Source organism: Pituophis catenifer, unplaced genomic scaffold (genome assembly GCF_029215685.1).
Source record: "Pituophis catenifer annectens isolate HBS135680 unplaced genomic scaffold, rPitCat1.0.hap2 SCAF_3, whole genome shotgun sequence".
NCBI lineage: Eukaryota > Metazoa > Chordata > Lepidosauria > Squamata > Colubridae > Pituophis > Pituophis catenifer.
This window is the reverse complement of record NW_027256883.1, coordinates 98,732,730-98,759,888: the sequence shown is the minus strand read 5'-3', so window position 1 is coordinate 98,759,888 and position 27,159 is coordinate 98,732,730. Positions and strand designations below refer to the sequence as shown.

General features: G+C 42.3%; 2 protein-coding genes across 2 annotated transcripts; both read right to left on the bottom strand.

Annotated features, from left to right (window-relative positions):
- Nucleotides 1–7,036: 7,036 nt before the first annotated feature.
- LOC139314994 (protocadherin alpha-5-like) lies at nt 7,037–11,521 on the bottom strand. Its single transcript, XM_070941013.1, has 4 exons — nt 9,155–11,521; nt 8,331–8,502; nt 8,098–8,170; nt 7,037–7,139 (listed from the first exon to the last, which is right to left on the bottom strand). The coding sequence occupies exons 1-4, from the start codon at nt 11,519–11,521 to the stop codon at nt 7,037–7,039; spliced, it is 2,715 nt and encodes a 904-aa protein (XP_070797114.1).
- A 108-nt stretch (nt 11,522–11,629) lies between these two features.
- On the bottom strand, nt 11,630–26,685 carry LOC139314993 (protocadherin alpha-4-like). The gene is made up of 2 exons (XM_070941012.1): nt 24,328–26,685; nt 11,630–11,728 (listed from the first exon to the last, which is right to left on the bottom strand). Exons 1-2 carry the CDS (start codon nt 26,683–26,685, stop codon nt 11,630–11,632), a joined length of 2,457 nt encoding a protein of 818 aa, XP_070797113.1.
- Between the last annotated feature and the right edge of the window lie 474 nt (nt 26,686–27,159).

Below are 27,159 nucleotides of genomic sequence, written 5' to 3'. Positions count from 1 at the left end.
GTGAGCGGGAGCAGGTAGTGAATGCCATCATCCCCTCCACCCAAGCTGCGGCTCAAGTGATCACCAGACAGCAACAACGTGACCAGCAAGGCCGACTTGCAAGTGACTTAACTGCAAAATTAAAAAATGAAACGCTGACAGACCCCTGGTATCGGGACAATCAACATCTCTTGACAAAAAGAGATGACCTAGCATGGAAGGGGACAAAGCTCTATGTCCCACAGACTTTACGCATCCTGATTCTCAAAAGGAGCCATGACGTTAAACCAGCGGGACACTTCGGGTTCCTAAAGACTCTGCACCTAGTACGAAGGCAGTCCTGGTGGCCCCACATGAGACAGGACGTAGACAGTTATGTAAAAAGCTGCACCATTTGTGCCACGATGAAGACAAGACCAGGGTGCCCACCTGGACTGTTGCAACCAGTAGCTGAGCCAACAAGACCATGGGAGGAGATTGCAATGGACTTTATAGTAGACCTACCGAGGAGCAGTGGAAGGACAGTGATCTGGACTGTAATAGACTTATTCTCCAAACAGGCACACTTCATTCCTTGTAGTGGACTGCCTTCAGCCCGCCAGTTATCCAAACTGTTCCTGAAACACATCTACCACCTACATGGAGTCTCCAGGAGAATCATCTCCGACCGAGGGGTCCAGTTCACAGCAAAGTTCTGGAGGGAGTTTCTACGATCCATAGGGTCATCCCAAGGCCTCAGCTCAGCATTTCACCCAAGCACCAATGGGGGGGGGGGCAGAAAGACTGAACGCTATGATAGAACAGTATTTAAGATGCTATGTCGACTACCAGCAGTCCAACTGGGCAGATCTCCTATCTTTTGCGGAGGTTGCATATAACAATGCTGTCCACAGCAGCACGGGGCTAACCCCGTTCAAAGTAGTGAGTGGCATGGATTTTGTCCCCATGCCAGAGTATCCGAGGGAGCCCCCTTCCTCAGTCAGTTTGACTGACTGGATGGCAATGTTGAGAGAAACTTGGGAGAATGTTAAGAGGGCGCTGGCAAAGGCGGCTCAATCTTATAAGGAACAAGCAGACAAGCACCGAACTCCCCAAAGACCATTTCAGTTGGGAAAGAAAGTTTACCTTTCCACCAAGTACTTGAGACTTAGACTCCCGAGCAAGAAATTGGGCCCAAAATTTATAGGACCATTTCCTATAATAAAAATAATCAACCCCGTTACAGTGCAATTGCAGTAGCCTTCTAAAACCTGTAGTGGGGTCTACTTTAAGGCCGACGCCACGTGAACCCACTTGGCCCCTGGTTGTTGGGGGCCAAACACACTACGAAGTGCAGCGAATTCTTGATTCAAGATGGCACAGGGGGCGCCTCCAGTACTTAATTAAATGGAAGGGCTACCCGTTATCAGAGGCTTCGTGGGTGAAGAGCACAAACATCCAAGCTGACCGCCTTATAGCAAAATTCCATGCAGACCACCCGGGAAAGCCGGGAGGGGGGGTGCGCAGCCAAGGAGGGGCTAATGATACTTATCTTGTTGTGCTTTTCCCTATGGGGTAGGTTACGTCGCAGAAGTGAAGGGAGAGGGGCCGGATGTCAGTGTTCCAAGTTAGGCTCTCTTCCAATGCTGACATGAATGAAATGAAACAGAGAGCAGAAGCGGTGATTTATTGCTGAGATGAACTTTTACCTAGTTTTCTGCATGCAACAGATAGTGTACCTGGGTGATAGAGGGTGGGGGCAAATTCCTGTGAAAAGAATGTGCCAAGACGAAGAGATGGATCTGCATGATGCCCAATGGGATATTGGGGTTGGAGAGCAGAAGGGGAGGTTGTTGGAAGGAGGGGCCAGTTTGGCTGCAACCAGAGTTTAGGCATGTCGTGTTTTTTCTATTCTTAAATAAAAGAGTTTCATTAGAGACTTTGAGTTTGAGAATGAAGTTTATTTAAGATAGCACCGAAGCCTGACATCTGACTTATAGTCTGGTTAAGGAATATTCAAGTCTTCCAAGAGGCCCTCCTTTGTCAGTGTTTCCCAACCTGAGTAACTTTGACATCTGTCATCTTCAACTTATAGAATTCTCTACCCATAGCCATGGCTAGAGAATTCTAGAGTTGAAACCTATGCATCTTAAAGTAGTCCAGATTTTTCTTTTTTCTTTTTTAAATAATTTTTTATTAAACAGTTTGTCGTTAAAAACAAAGTAGTCCAGAGTTTTCAAACACTCTTTTATCCTGCCTTCATCAACCAGAAACTGTCTTTTTGTTCAGTTTTCAAGAGTGAGTGTCAAGGAGGTTACTTGCTTTATCTGTTGACTATTGTCTTTCAACAGAAGAGAATATATGTATTCTCTTCTGTATTGCAATGTTTTTCCTTTGCAGAGCTGGGGTGGGCATGGCCTGTGCATGATGCCAGTTTGACAACCCTGTCCTAGGTAGTTCCTTGATTAGGGTATTGTGTTCCATTTTATTCTCTGGTGTTAATCCCTGCTTACTGTCTCTGGGTGTGTTGGCTGTTGGAGAGAATGTGGTTTAGGCTTTTTCCTTACTTTTTGTTATCTCTTGTGATGATGTATAATTGTGGTTTATCTCTTTGTGTCTGTTGATGATTGATTTTTCCGAGTGCTAAGCTTCCAAAAATTCTGTAGCATTTTTGGATTTAGCTTGGTTTAGGTTCATAATTTCTCAGTTGAAACTATGGTTGGGTCTCTCCATATGTTGGTGTTTATGGATGTGCTCTGCTAACCTTCTGCCTATCTGTCCTACATAATACTGTCTGCTGAGGCTAAAAATGCTGTTACGTGATAATACCTTTATGCAAATCAGATGCAGAAGCACTAAGCAACAGCCTGCCCATTTTATCTCTAAAGAAGCTAAGCAGCAATATATTTTTAATTCTCTATTGTGTTACCAGAGGTATATTCCTGTCTCTTTCTAAATATAACTTCCATCTTCTATCCCCATCCACCAGCCTATTTTTGCTCTATTCTATGCAGAAGTTGCTGCTATCTATTCTACATCCCAAGTCGGCCTTCACAGATGTCTAGAAGCCTTAATACATTTGTTTAGGAAAAAATAGAAATTGGTTTTGTAAAACAGAAGTCCCAACTTTCACCAAAAAGCATTTTAATTTTTTCCATAATTGAAATGTTAACAGTATATCTATTGAGCAAATGCTTGAATTTACTTCCAAACATTGGCCTTCTGTAGCCATCAAATAAATGAACTTTTGACAAAAGGCACAACAGATTAATTAGATTTGCAAACCATAAAAGCAATACCTACATGTCTGCAGCAATTAACTGTTGAAGACCAAGATCTTAAGCCTCTGGCTGTATGGTACTCAATTCATTGTGTATAGAATTCGTTTATTTAAGAAATGATTCAATCCACCTTTTTTGAGAACATTTTTTTTTATTTTCCTCAATCATCAGGAGATAGTCTTGAAACTGTATCTCCCAAGTTTTCATGCATTTTCTATTGGAAACCTATGGGTTCTCCAATTGTTAAATCTAGATATTTTGAGTAATTGGATTAAGGACCAAATAGAGACATCTGGGTTATGGGCTAAATTGGGAGGCTAAGAAAATTTAGCCAAAGCTAAATTTATAGCATATCTATATTGTTCTCAAGGAAACCTAATGGAACATTACCTATTCCCACCAATTTACTGAGGAAGTTATTTAATTTAAAAAAAGAGGTTAGCCTGATAAAAATTGTCCTGAAAAACTCCACGTGGATTTCTAGAATGTATTGGTTGACTGCTTCATGAGCTACAGATTAGTATTTCAGTTCCCAGCCTTGGCAGCTTAAAAGGGTAGGGGCTTCATTTCCAATAATTCCTGTTGCTGAGAATTTTGGGAGTTGAAGTCCACATATCTGAAAGTTAGATAGATAGAATGAATCCATGAGCTAACATGGATGTACTTCAGGTTTTGCCTGGGGGGGCTTTATGTTCGTTTATTGGACTCACTGTTTGAGCAGCCTGCTATTTGTGTTATGAACTAATTAACCATTGCCTGGGGAAATAATCTGCATTTGTTTGTGGCTGGCTTCAGTTGGGATAGTTATAAAGCTGGGTGAAGAGAACTGCTGGGGGAAGACAAATAAAACCCTCTGTAAACCACACTAATGTGTGAGTGTGAGTAAGTAGGGCAGCACAACGTGAAATTTAGTTCTGGTGCCTCCCATTGCTCTTGATCATTGGTGACATGTTTCTACACCTTGATTGTAGTTGACCTGTGGTAAATTAAATTGATTGGACATGATTTGGAAAGGCACACACCTCTGTATAAAAGGTCTCACAGCTGAAAATGCATACTGTAGCCAAGTAAAAGCCATGAGATCAAAGGAACTTCCTGCAGAGCTCAGGGATAGGATTATTGCAAGGCACTGATCTGGGGAAGGCTACAGTAAAATTTCTGCTGCAGTGAAGGTTCCTAAGAGCACAGTGGCCTCCATAATTCTCAACTGAAAGATGTTTGGCACAACCAGGACTCTTCCAAGAGTTGGTGACCCGGTCAAAGTGAGCAATCAAGCAGAAGGGCCATAATAAGAAAGATGACCAAGAACCCAATGGTCACTCTGACTGAGCTTCAGAGATCCTGTTTTGAGATGGAACAGATTTCCAGAAGGACAACCATCACTGCAGCCCTCCACCAATATGGGCTTTAGGGCAAAGTGGTTAGACAGAAGCCTCGCCTCAGGCGAGGCCAAAACACATGAAAGCCCACTTGGAGTTTGCAAAAAAGCACTTGAAGGACTCTAAAATTATCTGGAACAAGATTATCTGATCCAGGGGTGAAATTCAGCAGGTTCTGACAGGTTCTGGAGACCTGGTAGAGGGAATTTTGAGTAGTTCAGAGAACCATCACATATCACCTCTGGCTGGCCCCAGAGTGGGGTGGGAATGGAGATTTTTCAGTATCCTTCCCCTGCCACGGCCACCAAGCCACACTGACAGAACCGGTAATAAAAAAGTTTGGATTTCACCGATGGTCTGATCCAAAGAAACCAAGATTGAACTGTTTGGCTTCAATTCTAAACTTTATATCTAGAGGAACCCAGGCACCTGCTCATCACCTGCCTAATACCATCCCAACAGTGGAGTATGTGATGGCAGCATCATCTGTGGGCTGTTTTTCAGCCACAGGAGAGTAGTCAGGATTGAGGAAAAACTGAATGGAGCAAAGTACAGAGATATCTTCAATGAAAACCTGTTCCACAGCACTCAGGACCTCAGACTGGGACGAAGGTTCACTTTCTAATGATCCTAAGCACACAGCCACGACAATGCAGGAGTGGCTTAGGAATACTCTGTGAATGTCCTAGAGTGGCCCAGCCAGAGCCCAGACTGGAACCTTATTGAATATCTCTAGAGGGATCTGAAAATGGTTGCCCACCGATTGTCACCATCCAACCTGACCAAGCTTGAGAGGATTTGCAAGGAAGGATGGCAGAAAATCCCCCAATCCAGGTTTGCAAAGCTTGTTGCATCATACTCAAAAAGACTCTAGGCCAGTAATGGCGAACCTTTTTGGCATTGCGTGCCAAAAGTCAGAGCGCACAAGCGCTGTTGCGCACCTGCATGCCAGCACCCATAATGCAATGCGTGCCCCATTTGTGCATGCATGCAGGACACACACCCCATGCTCCCCCTGTGCATGTGCCCCGCACTGCACATGCACGTCCCCGAACATGCCCCCCCACTTTTTCCAAGAGGGCTGGTGTTCCTCTTACTGGAGGACAACTAGCTACCAACCTGTTCCGTGGCGAGACAGCCGTTCTCCGTCCACTGCATGGCGGGGCAATAGCGCTACTGGGGAAGCTGTGAACGTGCGGCTTGCCTGGGCTCTTTTCCGCTGGGAGCCACAGTTCCCTGGCTGATGGCCACTCTCTCGGCCCTGCCGGGGAAGCTCTGAATGCACGGCTTGCCTAGGCTCCTCCCTACTGGGACCTGCAGGCTGAGCAGGTGCGGCTGGCGGGGCTTTGGCAGACCAGCAGCCAGTGAGCTCCGAATGCATGGCTTGCCTGGGCTCCTTCCCCCTGGGAGCCACCGTTCCCTGGCTCGGTGCAGCACACCCACCCAACCCCCACCACTGCGCTGCCTGCAGTTGAGCCCGTCACCTGATCCCCATCACACATGCTGCTGTGCCGCTAGCCGAGCCAACGCTGGGGAAGGAGCAGCAGGCGGGGCAGCCAGCCGTCCAGCCAGCAAATGCTGCCCCGTACACCTGAGCCAGATGGTAGCTTTTGCCCTTCCCTCTGGAGCCTGTGGCTCCCATCAGGGAAGAGTCCAAGCAAGCCACATGTTTGGAGCTTCCCTGTGGGGGCCGAGAACACTTCTGCTGTATGCCGTCATCCCTTCTCCGGGGAAGAAGCAAGCTGCCGGAGGAGCAGGGAGCTGGTCGGGCGGCTTCCTCCAACCCAGCTGGCCTGCTTGCCATGATGCTGGTGACAGTGGCAGCTTGCTTTCCTGCCCCGAGCACAGCACACAAACTTTCCCTGATGCTTCCCAAACTTCAGTGCGGGGCTGAGGCAGGCAGGAGGCAGAGAGGGAGGAGCAGGCAGCTGCTATGCCTCAGGGCTCTGGGGAAAAGCGGCCGAAAGCTCCATGTGGAGGCCGCCAATCATGAGCCCCGAGGGTGCCTGCTTCCAAGGGAACAGCTCGGCTACTTTGAAGCGAGCAGCCGGGAAGCTTCCTCATCGAGAGAGGGGCAGACGGATGCTGCGCTTGTAGGGAGGAGTGGCACCACACACCTTCCTTTCCCCCTGGCTGACTCCGATCCCGACCCAGCCTCTCCTCAGCCTCTTTCAGCTCTGGAGTTTGCTGCTCTCCACAGCTCAGCACTGTTTTCAATTGGCGAGTGAGGCAAGTCAGCTTATTGGGGGCAATAAGCTGACTTTGTATAAATATACAAAAGTATGAAGGCTATTGCTTAACGCATTGTAAGCCGCCCTGAGTCTCCAGAGAAGGGCGGCATATAAATCAAATTTAAAAAAAAAAAAAAAAAAGAGCGCACACAGCATCCATCTGCCTGTCTCTCAGCTTCCCAGCCGCTCACTTTGAAATAGCTGAGCCATTCCCTTGGAAGCAGGCGCCCCCAGAGCTTGTGATTGGTGGCCTCCACATGGAGCTTTCAGCCGCCTTTCCGGGAAGCTTCCTAGCCAAGAGACAGGCAGACGGAGGCATGAAATCCTGAAATCTTTTGAGACTAAACTAAAACTGATACCTGAAGAATCTGAATCTCTGTCTCCCTCCCCACTCCCATCCCATCCCCACCCCAACCCCACTCTCTCTTTTCCTTCAGAAAAATTGATTCGGCAAATAAGCACCCCGGTCCCGATCTCTCCTGAGAGATTTAAAATTCTTCTTAGTCTCAAAAGATTTCAGGGCATGGAAAAGGTGAAACTCTGGCTGCCCTTCTGCTCCTTCCCCGGCGTTGACTCAGAGACACACTTGCGAAACTCGTCTGGAGTTGAGAGGGGACTTCAAGACAGGGTCGCGATCATCGTCCTGCATTCTCCTCGGCTTGTAACAGATGGCTCGGATGGGGCGCAAGAAGGCGAAGCCAGTAGAAATGGCTTGTGAGCACAGTGGGTGTGGGTGTCTCCTTGGGACGTGGAGAAGCCAGTTGGGTTTGGATTGTGGGATGCTGAAAAGTTAACCCTCAACTCTCTGCAGATCCCCCCCTACCTACCCACCAGTGCCTGGATAGGGTTGCTGAAAGTAGAGGTTCCTGTTAAATTAACATGCGTTCATGTCTGAAGGCTACTCATGAGAGATCAGGACCAGGTTGCTTATTTGCTGAATTGATTTTTCAGAAGGAAAAGAGAGAGGGGGTGGAGCGGGGTGAAGGAGGAAGAGAGAGAGAGAGATTCAGATTCTTCAGGTATCAGTTTTAGTTTAGTCTTAAAAGATTTCAGGACAAAGAAAAGGAGAAACTCCGGCCGCCCTTCTGCTCCTTCCCCGGTGTTGTGAGGGTCGGGCAGGGGTGCCGCGCCACCTGCAGTTGGGCCCCTCGCCCGACCTCCATGTCTGCCACTGTGCCACCAGCTGAGCCAACGATCTCTTTTGAGTAGCCTTCAGACATGAACTGAACCTGCACTGCAGCCACTTACTGCACTGTCCTCTGGTCCTCCTGGGAGCAGTTCATTTCTCCTTCGCCTGGCTGCAAGGGGTGAGGGGGCACACCTGAACCCAAAAGAGAAAAAGGAGCAGAGCTGCCGGCTAGGCCGGGGCTTGCTTGTCTCCCCGCCCAAGCAGCCCCAAGCCTCTGGTGGGGAGAAAGGGAAGCCCCAAGCTGCTATTCCTGCTGCCGCCAAGGAAGTGGCACTGAGGGAACCCCCATTACCAGGGGTGACTGGGTGGCGGTGGCAAGGACGGGCAGGCCGGGGCTTCCCTTCCTCCCTGTGGCAGCCCTTGTGGATCTCAGGCAGTGCAGCTTCGGGGCCTTTCCTTGCAGTGTCGATGACAAGGTAGGCAGGCGAGCGGGTGCAGGGGAGTGACTGGGGGAGTGCTCCTGGCTGGCAAGGGAGTGGATGTCCTGGGGCACAAGCTGCACCAGCCAACTAGTCTTTTGTTTGCTGGCACGCATGTGTGCGCGACAATCAGATGGCCGGCTGATCTTTCTCTTTCTGGCATTGCCGCACATGTGAAGGTCAGCTGATCGTCGTGCGTACATGCGCACCAGTAACCAGAAGACTAGCTGGCAAATATGCATGCGTGTGCCAGAAACCCAGAAGAGGAATGGGCAATGCCTTGCATGCCTGGTGAAATGGCTCTGTGTGCCACTTCTGGCATTTGTTCCATAGGTTCACCATCATGGCTCTAGGCTGTAATTGCTGCCAAAGATGCTTCAACAAAGTACTGAATCAAGGGTCTGAATACTTACGCCAATATGATATTTCAATTTTTTCTTTTTAATAAATTTACAGATATTTCTAAAATTCTGTTTTCACTTTGTCACTATAGGGTACTAACTGTAGATTAATGAGGAAAAAATGAATTTCAACAACTGTAGAATCAGGCTGCAGCATAACAAAATTGACAAAAGTGAAGGGTATCTGAATACTTTCTGAATACTGTAGATAGATAAATACCAAAACTGATCCTAAAGTGATAAAACAAAAATACAATTTTGAATAATTATCAACAACTTCAAAAACAGAAACTCACCTCTTTAGCTGAATCTGGGATCAATTCTGTCCCGTTCCTAAATTCCCCATTATTTGCAAAAACAGGAATGTTGGGACTAAAAATCATAAGGTCACTCTTGGCACCAGCCTCTGCACTCACACCTGCCAGGATGTGGCTGTGGCGCTTGGAATAGGACCAGCTGCCCACTTCGCTGGCACACACCAGGGTGGCCATGCCAGGGCCATAAACCATGGATTCCTTTGCATTGCAGTGGCATCGCAGGGCCACATAAATGAGAGTGGCCAGCAAGAAGAGACTGGAAACAGAGCAGATGGCAATGATCAGATAGACATTGATCGAGTCCACCAGGGGCACAAAGTTCTCCCCTGATCTTTGAACATTAATATCCATTTTGGTTGTCTGACCACTTATCACAAGTGACACACTCAGGGTAGCTGTGGCTGAGAGTTGAGGTTTTCCATGGTCCTTCACAAGAACCAACAGACTCTGGATTCTGCTGCCTTCTGATTCATCCAAAGAATATTTGGTACTCACCTCACCACTATACAGCCCTACAGTCCATGGAGCATTGTTTTCTTCAACCAGTTCATACCTTAGCCATGCATTGTATCCAGAATCTGCATCCAAGGCATGGATCTTGCCTACAATATGCCCAGGCATCACAGGGACCACTAGAAGAATCAGATTCTCTTCTGATAATCCTGACACAACAGGTGCATTGTCATTCTCGTCCATCACAAAGACTTGAACAGTCACATTGCCACACAAGGAGGGCATTCCAGCATCCTTTGCTCTCACCTGGAACTCCAGCAGTTTCAACTCCTCATAGTTTAAGGACTGCAAAGCATAAAGTTTTCCACTCTCCGAATGTACAGAGATGTAGCTTGACAATGGCCAGAGCTTCTCATCTATCCAATAGGTGATCAGAGCATTCTCAGCAACATCTGGGTCCAAGGCAGATATTGTGAAGATATGAGCACCAGGGGGATTGTTCTCCTTCACAAAGACTGTGTAGGAAGGTTGAGTGAAAGCTGGAACATTATCATTTATGTCACTAATAGGCACTACGAGGGTGATCCTAGAAGACAGTGGTGAAACACCTTGATCTTCCACTGTCACAACCATCCTGTACTCAGCCACCTGCTCCCTATCCAAAGGTGCTCCAACAATTAGGGAGTAGTAGTTCTTGAATGTGGACTCTATTTTGAAAGGCATGTCAGAGGGCTGTAGGACACATGTTACTTGCCCATTGATTCCAGAATCCTTGTCTGAAGTACTGAGGATAGCTACCACAGTTCCTGGAGTGGAATCCTCTGGCAATGGTACAGAGAGAGAATTCACAAATACTTCTGGAATATTATCATTCATGTCCAATACATCAACAAAAACTTCGCAATGTCCTGATAATGGAGAACTGCCTTTATCTTCTGCAACAATTTGAAGCTCATAGCAATTAATATCTTCATAGTCCAATTTTCCAATCACTCTGATTTCCCCAATATCAGAATTTATACTAAAGAGCTTTGTGACATGTAAAGGTACTTCATGACTAAAAAAATAAGAGATTTCCCTATTAATCCCTCCATCTAAGTCTGTTGCATTCAGAGTAATAACTAATGACCCACTAGTAGTATTTTCTAGCAACTTTACCCTGTAAACAGATTGGTTAAACACAGGAGGGTTGTCATTGACATCCAGCACCTTGATGACTAGCTGAACAGTTCCTGTGAGTTTTGGTTCACCCCCATCAGTGGCTGTCAGAACTAAATGATGCACAGGGCTCTCCTCTCTGTCAAGTGGAACCTTCAAAAGAAGTACTACAGATTTACTCTCATCTTCATCATTTCCTAAATCAAGAGCAAAATGGTTGCTTGGGCTGAGCTTGTATGTTAACAGAGCATTAGTACCAATATCTGAATCAGATGCTCTCTCTAACGGGAATCGGGTACCAGATGCTGTTGTCAATTCTGCTATGCTCAGGATCTGTTCCCTGGCTGAGAAGATGGGAGCATTGTCATTCATGTCTTTAACTACAACCTCCACATGGAAGAACCTCAGAGGTTTCTCCACAATCACCTCCAGGTGAAGGACACAGTCTGCATTCTTGGCACACAGCTCCTCCCTGTCTATCCGGGAATTTACAAACAAGATCCCATTCTGCAGGTTTACCTCAAAATAGTCCTTCTCTCCTTTGGACAGCATCCGGAACATCCGAGGCACCAGCTCGCTCACCTCCAACCCCAGATCCTGGGCGATGCGGCCCACAAAGGTGCCGTGCTGGGATTCCTCCAGCACAGAATAATGGAGCTGACCGCTCCCCATTTTCCAGGCAGTGTGGAGCAGAAGCAGCTGCAGCTGCAGCAGCCCCTTCGGCCAGGTAAGCATTGCAGACACTGGCACACCACCAGCAAGCTCTTCTCTTTTTCTCGAAATATCTTGTCTCAAAGGTGTCAGGAGCAGAGACCATCTACCCCAGCCATACTGGCAATGCGTTCATAGGTTGAATCTTGGCTTGTTGAGCTTTCTCTGTTGTTCGAGATTTTCCTTGTGGATCTGGCTGGCAGGAATGTCTGTCCCTTTGAGGGAGGGGCTCTGTATTTTCAGTTTCATTTAGAGAGTTTCCTTAGGAAACAGCGACCTCTTGTGATCAAAATTCAGAATGAGAAACAGACTTCCATTCTTCATTGAGCCTCTGTGATATTCTTTCCTTAAGGCTTCAAGGGCTTGCTTGAAGCCTTCATGTGTCTCTGATGTGTAGTTTTACTTCTTTTGGTCTTTAACTATTATATTAATTTAGATCTTATATTGATCCCTTGGTGCTTCCATGGAAATGCATTATAATGGAATGGATATTTGTCTGGTTCTCTGGCCACCTTTCCCATTGCTCCCAATAGGTGAGCACCAGACACATGGGGGGACGTTGAAGTAATCGCAAACCATTTGAATCAGACTTTTGGCCAAATCACAAACATTGGAACATTAATTCCAATGAAACTCATAATGGTATTCCGATGCTATGAAAGCAGAAGTACTTTTCTAGTTTTATTTCTGAATTTGGCTGGATATGCAACTCCTGAACTTTTTAGGCAAATGACAAGCAGGTCAAGTTCTCAAAACTCATGTGATGTCTTAACTGGTTTATTCCAGAAATAGATAACATGTTGCAATTAATCTAACCCATGTATTTCTTATGACCCCTATTTAATTTTGTACTAAATCTTTTTACAAGGAAAAGATACTGAAATTCAAACATTTAATCTTTTATTTAATTTCAAGTGATTTAATGAGTCTGTCGCTAAATCACCTCACATAAAAAATTTTCATTTTTTTTCTTTTATACACACACACCTACAGACACACTGAACATCTAAGCATCATAAAGGAGTTTGTACCTTAACTTTTCATAGCTCAGAAGAAAACAGTAGCAAATTTATAGCTGGCTGACAAACCGTACTCAATGATACTTATTTTGTATCACTTTTTTACTTTCATAGATTTTTTATCACTTTTTTCCACAACTTATTTTCAGATGTTTAACATGTACTCTTCTGTACTAAATCTTTTGAGAAGGAAAAGATACTGGAATCCAAACATTTAGTCTTTTTTATTTCATTTCAAGTGACTTAATGAGTCTGTCATTAAATAACCTCACATAAAAAAATTTTCATTGGGGTTTTTTTTTTGTTGTTGTTTATACACACACACATACAGAGAGGTTGAACATCTAACCACAATAAGGAATTTGTACCTTTCCTCTTCATAGCTCAGAAGATACTTGGCATTTAAACAACTGTGTGGTAGTATACTACACGTGAAAAGTATGCCAAGAGTCAGTGTTGGTAATTATGTTAACATTCAACAATCAGTTTTAAGGCCACAAACAGCTACACAAAGAATTTGTTAATTCATGAGAAGTGGGAAGCTAAGCATCTGAATCACTGCAGATAGAAGACCAACTTACATTATAGGCAGTCAGCTGTTTCATATGGCTTAATTATTACCTGCAATGAAGTTTCTTACTGGCTGAACCAGGTCTGTGACATTTCTGTGGGATCCTAACCACAAAAATACTTTTTGGGGGGTTAAATTACTGCCTTTATCTTGTTTAAATTAGCAGTTTATAGTAACAAACAATGATATTAAGAAAAAAGAAAAAGAAAAATCATCCCACTCATCCAAAGTAAAACATCTTGTTTGAGTTGAAGAACTATAGAAACATGATTTTTCTTTCTGTCTCACAACTGAAGATGGCAGAAAAATTAACACAGAACGGAAGTTGCACAGAGTTGCTTATCTCTTTAAAAACTATTTCTCATTATTTACGGTCTTTTAAACGGACAGAATTCATTCAGATAAAAACTGCAGCAAATGAAGAGGGAAAAAATAACTCAACTTGAAATTTCTGACACACAGTGCAGCCTCATTGAACAAATGTTGAACATAAATAAAAATGTTCAAGATGAAGTGACCACTTATAGTTAATTTATGATTTTAAAATATTCTTTATAACATTGAGCAACAGTCTACAATTATTTTTATTGAGAAATGTAAATGTATACTGTATGTGTTTTCAGTACAGCTAGCATACAGGTTGGAAATTGAAACTACTTATGATGTAGGCCTTTCTATCTATTCAGTACAGAAATCTATTTGGAGGACATATTTAAGTTCTACAAGATCATATCTTTCATTTATCTTACCTAGCAGGATGGTTTAAATTGTTCTTCCACATCTGCCACCAGAAATGGTTCGGAAATGCTAGCTATTTAACAAAACTTATTTGGTAACAAAATGCAAGGTGTTTAAATATATTTTCTATTGATTTTTTTTCTTTATTCTTAGATATTTAAGTGAAGAAGTTAGGGTTTCAGATATCACTAACTACAGAAAAAATTATTTGTCTCACATTCAAAGGAATAAAGAAGTAGCAGTTTCAATTATTTTTTAAAGGGGATATATTTCAACTTGATTTGCAAGTAAGGAGGGAAATCCTGTACTGTACTATTTTTTCCAAACTGTTCAATTACATAAAAGTTCTTTTCCTCCTTTTTTACCTAAGCCTATGAAAATATTTTTTTCTATGCTCATTAATGTTATCAATACATGTTTTCTAAACTGAGCAATTTAAATTTTTTAAAAAAACAACAGGGAACTAATGTTTTTCTTCATGCGAAAGAACTTTCATCTAAAAGATGGGTTGGTCAAATATATAATAGAGGGATTTCAAAATCCATCAGTGGCATAATAGATTCACAGTTTGTGGTAGAACAAGAAATAAGAGATCCGAGAGGAAGCAATGATTTAATGATCAGATTTTCTTCATAATGTATGGTACTTGGAACATAACAAATTGAGTCACTGGTTGCATTTGCAGACCACTAGAGGTTGCTGTGGAAGCAAAGAGTTGCTCACCATGAGCTGTAGAGAACTGGGATTTCATCCAGTGGTTCAAACTAGCAGCCTGAGAAATTAGTTGCTGGTTGTATTTGCATATTACTTTCATAATGTATGTTACTTGGAGCACAACAAATCAAGTCACTGGTTGCATTTACAGGAATCATTGTTCCATTTGCTCACCACAAGCTGCAGAGAACTGGGACCTTGTGCAGCAGATCAAGCTAGTGAATCTTACAACTAAAAACCTAAAATAGGAAATAAACAAGAGAATATGTATTTACATCTGCACAAATCCTGAAGAGTAACCAATTCATGGAGAAAGAAACTAGCACCATGGTGACCTGCAAGATGTATGCTATGTTTGTATTCCTGCCTGTGGAGGATTATACCTCAAATTATACCTGCACCCAAGTATAAAATGATAGAATTGCTAAAAGAGAAAGTGTATGGTCTAGAGGCACATCTAGCCACTTGCCTCAGCCATGAAAATGAGGAATCCAAAAGTCTGTATTTAAACTAAACACAGCAAGGAAGAAACAACAACAAGGAAAAATAAAACCTAGAGGAGGCCTGATGGCAGCATGTCACTCAAGAGGACCAAAAATCCAAGAAGAGTATCAACTCTAGGATCAACCATATAAGGGTCAAATGCCTATATACCAATGCTCATACAATAGGGAACAAACAGGGAGAGCTTGAAATCCTAGTATGTGAGGGCAAATATGAAATTGTAGCTATTGCTGAAACTTGGTGGGATACAACCCATGATTGGAATACACAATTAGAAGTATATAAATTGCTCAAAAGAAACAGGCCTAACAAAAGAAGGGGGGGAAGGGGGGGAGGATCAAAAAGTGACTTTGCTATAGATGTGTACTAGAGGCCAGCCAACCAACCAGAGGAAATAGATGGACACTTCTGTCTCAGCTAATCAGTTAGCTGAAGTATGCAAGAAACACACCACTATATTAATGGGGGATTTTAACTACCCTGACATTAACTGGGAAAGAAACTCTCCAGGGAGTGGGAGATTAAACAGTTTCTGGGTGTGCCTAGCTGACAAATTTGTCATAAAAAGATAGAAGAGGGAACTAAACAGACAATTATACTGGACTTAATTTTTACTAATAGGGACCATATAGTTGAGGGAGTGGAAGTAATAATTAACTTAATTTAATTTAATTAATTCAATTTATATGCTGCCCCTCTCCGAAGACTCAGGGCGGCTCACAATACATTTTAAAAAATCATTATAAAAAAACATTTAAAAATTAAAAACATTAAAAACTCATTCATGCCATTCATGGCCGGATCTCACCAGATCACAAGAGCGAGATCAACGACCCCAGGCCTGCCGGAAAAGCCAGATCTTCACCGCTTTTCGGAAGGCCAATAGGGTGGGGATAGTCTGGACCTCAGGAGGTAACTGGTTCCAGAGAGCTGGGGCAGCCACAGAGAAGGCCCTCCCCCACGGGCCCGCCAGCCGGCATTGTTTAGCTGACGGGACCCAGAGGAGACCAACTCTGTGAGATCTTACCGGTCGCTGGGAGCTATGTGGCAGAAGGCGGTCTCGAAGATAACCTGGCCCTGAGCCATGTAGGGCTTTAAAGGTAATAACCAACACCTTGAATTGTGATCGGAGACCAATAGGGAGCCAGTGCACCTCACAGAGAATTGGTGTAATGTGGGTGTATCTAGGTGCACCCACGACAGCTCCCGCGGCTGCGTTCTGGACCAACTGTAGTCTCCAAACACTTTTCAAGGGTAGCCCCATGTAGACCGTGTTACAATAATCTAACCATGAGGTGACAAGGGCATGAGTGACTGTGAGGAGAGCCTCCCGATCCAAGTAGGGTCGCAATTGGTGCACCAGGCGAACCTGTGCAAAGGTCCCCCTAGCCACAGCTGTCAGATGTTGCTCTAATCTTAGCTGTGAGTCTAGGAGGACACCCAAATTGCGAGCCCATTCTGAGTGGGACAATTTCTCCCCCCCCCAGAACCAAGGATGGACAATCAACATAGTCTTTAGGAGGCAATACCCACAGCCACTCGGTCTTGTCTGGGTTAAGTCTGAGCCTGTTGATTCCCATCCAGACCCTCACAGCCTCCAGGCATCGGCACATCACATCCACCGCATCACTGACTTGATGCGGGGTAGAGATATACAGCTGGGTATCATCCACATATTGCTGATACCTCACCCCATGTCGTCAGATGATCTTACCCAGCGGCTTCATGTAGATGTTAAATAGGAGGGGAGAGAGGACCGAGCCCTGAGGCACCCCGCAAATGAGGGGCCTAGGGGTTGACCTCTGTCCTCCTACCAACACCGACTGTGACCGTCCAGAGAGATAGGAGGAGAACCACCATAACACAGTGCCTCCCACTCCCAGCTCCCTTAGTCGTCCCAGAAGGATACCATGGTCAATGGTATCGAAAGCCGCTGAGAGGTCAAGTAGCACCAAGATGGAGGAATGACCCCCATCTTGGGCTCTCCCCTAACTTTTAGGGGAGAGCTACATGTCATACTTGAATTCACCATAATGCAACTGCTGTACAAGTAAATGAATCAAGTGAGACTACTGTTTTAGACTGTAAAAGAGATAACTTCAACAAGTTAAGAGGGAGACTAGCAAAGATTCCATGGATGAAAAAACCAGGGAAACCCTGTTCCCTGCCTGGGAAACCCTGAAAAATGAGTTAATGAAGGCCCAAGCAAAAACAATACCACAGAGAAAGAAAAACAAAGGATACCATACAAGACTAGTATGGTTGCGCAAAAAGTTCTTTGACAAACTAAGGGTCAAAAAATTCAAATATAAAAAAATGGAAAGAGGGGCACATAACTAAAACAATAAAGGGGAATATTTGTAGCTCAGGGTTGAAATGTGGGGTCCTTGGTGCTCTCTGAGCTTGCTTGTTTTCTTGCAGATGGTTGACTACCCTCACTGGGTAACACCATCAGTGCTAGTAACCAGTGCTGTTTGCTGTCAGTTTATATTCTAGTGATTTGCCCCATCAGTGTTGGTGGGGGAAATCTTAGGCATTCTAATCTCATCAGTCCATAAAACCTTTGAAAAATCTGTTTTCAGATACTTCTTGGCCCAGTCTTGCCATTTCAGTTTATATGTCTTGTTCAGTTGTGGTCGGGTTTCAGCGTTCCTTACCTTGGCCATGTCTCTGAGGACTGAACAGCTTGTACTTCTGGGCACTCCAGGTAGGTTGCAGTTCTGGAATATGACAGCACTGGAGGATAATGGGTTCCCAGTAGCTTCACGTTTGATTCTTCTCAAATCTTTGGCAGTTAATGTATGTCTTTTTTTCTCAACATGTTTCTTACGACCCTGTTGACTATTTGCAACAAAACGTTTGCTGGTTCTGTGATCACACCCCAATATCTTAGCAATTTCAAGACTGCTGAATCCCTCTGAAAGACTTTTTATGGTTTTTGACTTTTCAGAGTCAGTTAAATCTCTTTTTTGGTCCATTTTGCCTGAGGAAAAGAAGTTGCCTAATAATTATGCACACGTTGATATAGGATGTTGATCTCCTTAGGCCACACCCTCCCTCATTACACAAATATACTTTACCTGATAAGCTTATATCCACTAAGCATTCAAGTTTATACAGCTTGGAGATGAAAAATATGCATAAAAATGATGATATTGTCAAAATACCCACTTGCCTAATAATTGTGCATACAATGTAGGTTGCTTCTCTCCTTGATTAGTTTCCATCCACTGTTTCTTGTCCTGCCTTCAGATGCTTTGGAGAAAAGCTTGACTACCTCTTCTTTGTGGCAACCCCTGAGATATTGGACTGCTATCATGTCACCCCTAGTCCTTTTCATTAAACTAGACATACCCAATTCCAGCAAATGTTCTTTATATGTTTTAGCCTCCAGTCCCCTAATCATCTTTATTGCTCTTCTCTGCACTCTTTCCAGAGTCTCAACATCTTTTTTACATTGTGGCGACCAAAACTGGATATAGTATTCCAAGTGTGGTCTTACGAAAGCATTATAAAGTGCTTCACTTCACTTGATTTTGATTCTATTCCTCTGTTAATGCAGCCTAGAACTGTGTTGGCTCTACTGGCTCATATTTAAGCGATTGCCCATTAGGACTCCAAGATCCCTCTCACAGTTACTATTATTGAACCAGGTAGCACCTATACTATACTTGTGAATTTGATTTTTTTTTTGCCTAAATGTAGAATCTTACTTTTTTCACCATTGAATTTCATTTTGTTAGATAGGGCCCAATGTTCAAATCTGTCATGATCATTCTGTATCTTAAGCTTATTTTCTGAAGTTGCTATTTCTGCTAGCTTGGTGTCATCTGCAAACTTGATGAGTTCCCCATCTATTCCCTCATCCAAATCATTGATGATGATATTGAAGAGTAGTGGGCCTAAAACAGAGCCTTGGTGTACCCCACTGAATACTTCTTTCACTCAGTGCCTTCATGTAGACATGAAAATAAAGGGAAAAGAGTATACAGTAGAGTTCTGAGGAAGCCAATCCACCAAGGGCTTCAGATTCAATTTCACCTCTCTTGTCCCCACCAACTGAACCCAACCACAGGGAAAGAAGGAGAACCTTGCAACTTGTACTTCCCAGCACTAATCCCTTCAGACAGGCTATGGTTGATGCTAGCAAAATGTAGTGAGAGATCAAGAAGACCAGTATGATTCCAGTAACTACCTTTGAAATATCAGAAACTATTAACAAATGAAAATAGGTAAAACTCCAGATCCAGATGGCCTCACCAGCCAGTATAACAAATACTTTGAGGGGCAACTCCTATAACTACTAAAGGATAAAATGGATTATATAAAGGATATAATGAATTGTGTACTACAGGATGTAAAGATGCCTCAAACTTGGAAAGAAGTTAATGTTGTGTTAATACCAAAGGAGAGTCAAGATGTTCTGAGGATAAAAAATTATACACCAATTTCAATATTAAAACAAGAATTATAAACGTTTTACTGCAATACTAGCAGAAGGATTGATGAAATTTCTAATCTTACAGTCACAAAGGCCAATCTGACTTTTTGCCAGAAAGACAATTGAGAGACAATGAATAAGTACTGTTTTGAATGTTATTGAATATTTACAATTTCTTAATGAAAAACAAGCAGCTCTAATATTTTTGGATGCAGAGAAAGCTTTTGATAACTTAAATTGGGACTTTATGTTTAAAGTTTTGGAAGACATGGATTTTGGAGAGAAATTTATCCAAGGGGTTAAGGCGATATAACCATCATAGCAAGCAAATGTTATCATTAATGGAGATTTAACTACAACATATGATATTCAAAAGAATATGAGACAAGGATGTCCTCTATCTCCACTGTTATTTATGTAAGTGTTGGAAGTTTTGAATAATGGTGTCTGAGAGGATAAGTACATAATGGGCATAAAAATCACAAAACAAGTTTATAAATGAAGAGCTTTCACTGATGACTTAGTTACAGATTCTTGCAAGACCTCAAAAAACTTGATGAAGAAACTAAATGACTTTGGAGGTTTAGCAGGCTTCAAAATAAATAATCAGAAAACAAAAATGCTTGTTAAGAATATGGCTTCTCTAGAACGTGAAATATTGACAAAAGAATCTGGTTTTAAGATGGAGAAAAATTCTAAATACAATCAGGTTACGTTGACAAATACAAATACCGAAATCTTTTAAAACAATTTTGTATTTGTATGGAATTATATTAAAAAGACTTTATTAAGATGTGATAATTCTTATTGATGTCTTACCAAAGATGCTATTTTCATTTCAGATTTTACCAATATTGTCACGCAGCACTCCATTTAAACAATGGCAAAAATATATTTCTAAATTCATATGGCAAGGGAAAAAACTAATAATTAGATACAAATTACTGCAAGATGCCAAAGAAAGAGGAGGTTTAGGTTGACCCGATTTGACATTGCACTTTGATTCTTGCTTTGATTCTTAGGAAAATGGGTAACTCTCCAAATAAAAAAGATTACTTGAATTAGAGGGCCATGAATTAAGGTTTGGATGACATGTCTACTTATGGTATGATAAGGTTAAGATGAATGTTGACTTTAAGAATTATTTGGTTGGCATCCTAAGAGTTTGAAATAGATATAAAACAGGATTCTCTATGAAGGTATCACTTTAGGTGTCATTCCAACTTTTTTCAGAAAAGAAACATTGGTGAGCTCAGACAGATGGATTTATGGTCAAATAATAACTTTCATTCAAGGTGAACATACTCTTAAATTTAAATAGAAATAGCACTTCGACTTATATACCACTTTACAGTGATTTACAGCCCTCTCTAAGTGGTTTACAGAGTCAGCATATTGCCCCTAACAATTTGGATCCTCATTTTACTGACCTTGGAAGATAGAAGGCTGAGTCAACCTTGAACCGGTCAGGGTCAAACTGCTTGCAGTGGGCAAAATTAGCCTGCAATACTGCATTCTAACCACTGTGCCACCATGGCTCTTTTGAAGAGTGTCAGGGTCCCACAGGAGAAAATGAGGCAGACCTGAAGACCCAACTGTAAAAGGTGGCTTCCAGGTCTGACAAAGAGTTAGAGTGAGAAGAATGTGTCTGTCATTGGTTTACTAATATACAATTAAAAGAAAGATTTAAGATAGACAAAAACATTATGAATTTCAAATTGTATTGTGTGGTAATGATGAACATGTTATTGCCCAGGTTTATAAACTGTCATTGAAATTGAATTTGGAGAACGAATATGTAAAGCAATGCATGATTCAATGGGCAAAGAATTTGTGGTATAATATAATGCTTGAACAATGGGAACACATGTGAACAAAGGGTTTGAAATTTACATTTAAAAATATATTGAACTATATTTTTTTTCAATAAAATGATATACCATTGGTATTTAACATCTGATAATTGTCAAAGATGTATAAGATGTCAGAAGTTAATTCTAATGTTAAAATATCAGAAGTTAATGCTTTTTTTTCTCCCCTTCATCCTACATTTCTCTCTTTCTCTGTTCCAATTTTCCCACTATTTTCATTTGTATTTTATACTCTAATAAGTTTAATAAAATTATATTATTTTAAAAAAAGAACAACCAGTATGATTGCACAATCACCATCCCAGTTCTATTAAAGATCATACACCAGTATAGACACCTATGTCCAGGCTAGAAACCTGACTGAAAGAAATCCAAATAATCAGTCGTCTCCAGAACTGTCTGGAATTGTAGCACTATCACCTTCTCATCCTTTTCTTGGAAACTGGCCCAAAATGGTCAAGTACAGATGGATCCAGTGAAGCTTCCTCAAAACAGCGGAAAACACACTGCTATGAATCCTTTCACTTTTGATTGAGTTCTTTGAATCTCCCCATTAGTACAATTCAAGGTTGGAACCTCCTTTTGAGTTTGGAGACTTTTTGAAAGATATTCACTTTTTCTCCATGTCTGTTTGCATTTGCATGTTCTCACAGATCTTATAATACTGATTCTGATCTCTTCTAGAAGTTCCTTGAAATTCCTTGTTAAGTTCAGACCTGAGTCCTGACAACTTTCTCTTTCTTGGGTCTGGCTCCTTTTCTGGGAAATTTCTATTTTTGTTCTATGGATCTGTTCCATAGTTACTCTGATGTTCAGGGCTTCAAAGTAATTCTGTTCTACTTTGAAATGGTATAGTCAGCCCCTGGCCAAGTCTTTGTTCTTATAACTGAGCTCTTCTGCCTCCTTGTACAAATGATATAGTCAATTCAATTTCTGCATACTCTATCTGGCCATGTCAATGTATATAGCTGTGGGGGTGGTAAAAGTTAAAATGCGTTAAGGTAAAAGTTTCCCTAACCAGTCATGCCAACACTAAGATGCGATGTTCCTCTCAGTTTCTTGGCAGAGGGAGCCAGCATTGTCCGAAGACATTTTCTGTGGTCATGTGGTCATGTGGCCAGCAATACACCAAAATGCATGGAATGCTGTTACGTTCCCACCAAAGTGGTACCTATTAATCTACTCACATTGGCATGCTTTTGAACTGCTAGTGGAGCTGGGGCAAGTAATGAAAGCTCACTCAGTCGCATAGTGGTCTCGAACAGGAATTTGTCCCATTGCATACTGCTAAAGTCTCAAACCCGGGCTGTTAGCTTTCTATCTGACAATCTCAGTGTCTTTAACATCTGAGCCATTGCACCTCCCATGGAATATGACAGGCTACTTCTGCCCAATATCAAGATTTCAAACCTGAACGGCTCAAGGTTGATTCAGCCTTCCATCGTTCCAAGGTTGGTGAAATGATTCATTGAATTGGCAAAGTTTCAAGTTCACCTTTAACAGGTTTATTAATCAGAAAATTACAGTATACTTTGTCAAACGCCTTGGTAAAATCAGTATGTAAGTTGTTCACATCATTCCTACAATTTCAGTAAGTTGATGCAACACCCAGCTGATCTTGACTAAACTCAAGAAAGTTGAATTGTGAGTACATAGATGACGGATCACCGAGACATCCCATGCTTATAAAATAGATAGTGAAGATAAAAATACTTCACAGAATTAAAGGACGGGCAAAGCACATCTATACTGAGAAAATTGTCTGATTAAACAAAGACATGTTGAAAAGTCCAAGCAGATCTTTAGCATTTACTGCTTAATTGCTTTATGAGCTTCTCAGAACACAACAGAAGTTCCTTGAGCTCCATCATTTTCAGCTATGTAGGTTTGCAGACTCAGAATTCCCTGCCAGCCCTTTGCTGAGGATTTGGGAAGCTCAGGACTACACATCTACAACTTGACAAGATTGGGAAACACTGCTGAGCCTCCCCAATACCAACGTCAGCCTTTCAAAACTATAGATCCCCTAAATATATTTTGTTGAAGGTTGCAAGGATTTCCCTCCTCCAATCCCCTCATATTTCATCTATTCTCTCAGATTATTCATTCAGCTATATAAGATAAAGATCTGGGTTTTCATATGATATAATTCTTTCCCACTCCCAAAACACATGCTAAATTGACACCATTCTCAAATATTTGAATTATAGAATGTAAGGATTGGGAGGGACTTTGGTGTAGGAAGATCATTTGATTCCTTCCAACCTCACAAAGTGTGACACTGCAGGTGTTGCAATAGAAACAGGATAAAAAAATCCACCTAATGGTTGTTAAACTGACACGGCCATTCCAGTTTGGATTAGAAAGCTCTAGTACAAAGTAATATTTGATCATTTTATGAATATGACTACAGTTATCAATTATAATTTCTGTATTACAAACATATTACTTCTATCCGATTGTTAACCCCTGTACAATATTAGACTTTCTAAAGTTACCAACAATATATTAACAAAATATAAACTTCCCAAACTTACAAATAATGTTCTGTGTAATCTAGTAGATTAATAAATTTTTAACATTTGCAATTTATGCTAGCAATTGATAACTGATTCATTAAATAACAAAACTATCAACAATAGAAAAATCATTATTATTGTAATTTACTGTCAAGAATTCTGCATTCTAACCACTGCAACAGCATGGCTTACTTTATATGTTTACTATCAAATAAGACAGATTCATTTACTGTCAAGTAAATGAAAAACTTTTTTTGAACCTTTCTATAGCTTCTCAAATTGGAAAAAATATTTTATATATGAAAAAAGAATTCATGATTTGTAATTCAATGTATTTTCTATCAGTGTCTAAATCTAGCAATTCAAAAACAATATTGTCCCAAGTAATTGTAAATTATAAGTATGGAAATAGGATGCTAAGTGGATGACAAGAACTCTAAGAGCTGGACTCACCTTTTTAGCAGAATCTGGGGGCACATCAATCCCATTGATAAGTTCCCCATTATCTGCAAAGACAGGAATATTGGGACTAAAAATCATGAGATCACTCTTGGCACCAGCCTCTGTGCTCACACCAGCCAGGATGTGGCTGTGGCGATTGGAATAGGACCAGCTGCCCACTTTGCTGGCACACACCAAGGTGGCCATGCCGGGGCCATAAACCGTGGATTCTTTTGCCTTGCAGTGGCATCGCAGAGCCACGTAGATGAGAGTGGTCAACAAGAAGAGGCTGGAAACAGAGCAGATGGCAATGATCAGATAGACGTTGATCGAGTCCACCAGGGGCACAAAGCTCTCCCCTGACCTTTGAAGATTAATATCTGTTTTGATTGTCTCACTGCTTGTCACAAGTGACACACTCAACGTGGCTGTAGCTGACAGTTGAGGTTTTCCATGGTCCTTCACAAGAACCAAAACACGGTGGATTTTGTTTCCTTCTGATTCTTCTAGAGAATTTTTGGTACTCATCTCACCGCTATACTGTCCCACAGACCAAGGGCCACTACTTTCTTCAACTAGTTCATATCTTAGCCATGCATTGTATCCAGAATCCGCATCCAAAGCATGGATCTTGCCTACAATATGCCCAGGCATCACAGGGACCACTAGAAGAATCAGGTTTTCTTCTGGTGATCTTGACACAGCAGGTGCATTGTCATTCTCATCCATCACAAAGACTTGAACAGTTGCATTGCCACACAAGGAAGGCATTCCAGCATCCTTGGCTCTCACCTGAAACTCTAGCAGTTTCAACTCCTCATAGTCCAAGGACTGCAAAGCATAGAGTTTTCCACTCTCTGAATGTACAGAGATGTAGCCTGACAATGGCCAGAGCTTTTCATCTATCCAATAGGTGATCAGGGCATTCTCAGCTATATCTGGGTCCCCAGCAGACATTGTGAAGATGTGAGCACCAGGGGGATTGTTCTCCTTTACAAAGACTGTGTAGGAGGGCTGTGTGAAAGCCGGAGCATTGTCATTTATGTCACTAATAGGCACTAAAATGGTGAGACTAGAAGACAGTGGTGGAACGCCCTGATCTTCAACTGTCACAACCATCCTGTACTCAGCCACCTGCTCTCGATTTAGGATTGCACCAACAATCAGGGAGTAGTAATTCTTGAATGTAGATTCAAATTTGAAGGGTACACCAGTGGGCCAGAGGAAACAGTTTATCTGTCCATTGATTCCAGAATCCTTGTCAGAAGCACTGATTATAGCTACCACAGTCCCTGGAGGGGAGTTCTCTGGCAATGGCACAGAGAGAGAATTCACAGATAGTTCTGGAATGTTGTCATTCATGTCCAAAACCTCAATGAGAACTTTACAGTGCCCTGATAATTGAGAACTGCTGTTATCTTTTGCCAGAATTGGAAGTTCATAGAACCTACTTTCTTCGTAATCCAATTTTCCAATCACTATGATCTCCCCAGTATCAGAATTTATACTAAAGAGCTTTGTGACATGAGGAGCTAAGCTATCAGTAAAAAAATAAGAGATTTCCCTATTAATCCCTTCATCTAAGTCTGTAGCATTCAGAGTAATAACTAATGACTCACTAGCTGTATTTTCTAGCAACTTTACCCTGTAAACAGATTGGTTAAACACAGGAGGGTTGTCATTGACATCCAGCACCTTGATGACTAGCTGAACAGTTCCTGTGAGTTTTGGTTCACCCCCATCAGTGGCTGTCAGTACTAAATGATGCATAGGGCTCTCCTCTCTGTCAAGTGGAGCCTTCAATAGAAGTACTACAGGTTTACTCTCATCTTCATCATTTCCTGAATCAAGAGCAAAATGGTTGTTTGGACTGAGCTTGTAAGTTAACAGAGCATTCATACCAATATCTGCATCAGATGCTCCTTCTAATAGGAACTGGGTGCCAGACGTTATGAGTTCTGATATGCTCAGGATCTTTTCCATGGCAGAGAAGATGGGAGCATTGTCATTCATGTCTTTGACTTCAACCTCCACATGAAAGAACCTCAGAGGTTTCTCCACAATCACCTCCAGGTGAAGGACACAGTCTACATTCTTGACACACAGCTCCTCCCTGTCTATCCGGGAATTTACAAACAAGATCCCATTCTGCAGGTTTACCTCAAAATAGTCCTTCTCTCCTTTGGACAGCATCCGGAACATCCGAGGCACCAGCTCGCTCACCTCCAACCCCAGATCCTGGGCGATGCGGCCCACAAAGGTGCCGTGCTGGGATTCCTCCAGCACAGAATAATGGAGCTGACCGCTCCCCATTTTCCAGGCAGTGTGGAGCAGAAGCAGCTGCAGCAGCCCCTTCGGCCAGGTAAGCATTGCAGACACTGGCACACCACCAGCAAGCTCTTCTCTTTTTCTCGAAATATCTTGTCTCAAAGGTGTCAGGAGCAGAGACCATCTACCCCAGCCATACCGGCAATGCGTTCATAGGTTGAATCTTGGCTTGTTGAACTGTCTCTGTTGTTCGAGATTTCCCTTGTGGATCTGACTGACAGGAATCTCTATCCCTTTAAGGGAGGGGCTCTGCATTTTCAGTTTCACTTACAGAGTTTCCTTAGGAAACAGCGCCCTCTTGTGACCGAATATCAAACTGGAGAAGCAGACTTTCATTCTGTGTTCATGACAAATTATTAATAATTATCCAGGCTTCATGCACAGATTCATGCAGTGCTTGGGTACATTCTTGACCATACATATAAAAACCAACCCAAATATAGAAGGTTAATTAAATAGCATACAGTCATTAAAAAAAGAGTAATTAAATTTTATTGTAAGTTACTACATATATTT

What these genes read in the sequence shown, in the direction of transcription:
- LOC139314994 (XM_070941013.1), bottom strand. Translation starts at nt 11,521, where the DNA reads ATGCTTACCTGGCCGAAGGGGCTGCTGCAGCTGCAGCTGCTTCTGCTC. An exon ending in CCGCCACCCAGTCACCCCTG is followed by an intron (nt 8,171 to 8,330) that starts GTAATGGGGGTT and finishes TTTTGGGTTCAG; the next exon opens with GTGTGCCCCCTCACCCCTTG. An exon ending in GAGGACCAGAGGACAGTGCA is followed by an intron (nt 7,140 to 8,097) that starts GTAAGTGGCTGC and finishes TCTCTTGGCTAG; the next exon opens with GAAGCTTCCCGGAAAGGCGG.
- LOC139314993 (XM_070941012.1), bottom strand. Translation starts at nt 26,685, where the DNA reads ATGCTTACCTGGCCGAAGGGGCTGCTGCAGCTGCTTCTGCTCCACACT. An exon ending in CCCCAGATTCTGCTAAAAAG is followed by an intron (nt 11,729 to 24,327) that starts GTGAGTCCAGCT and finishes CTGAAAATACAG; the next exon opens with AGCCCCTCCCTCAAAGGGAC.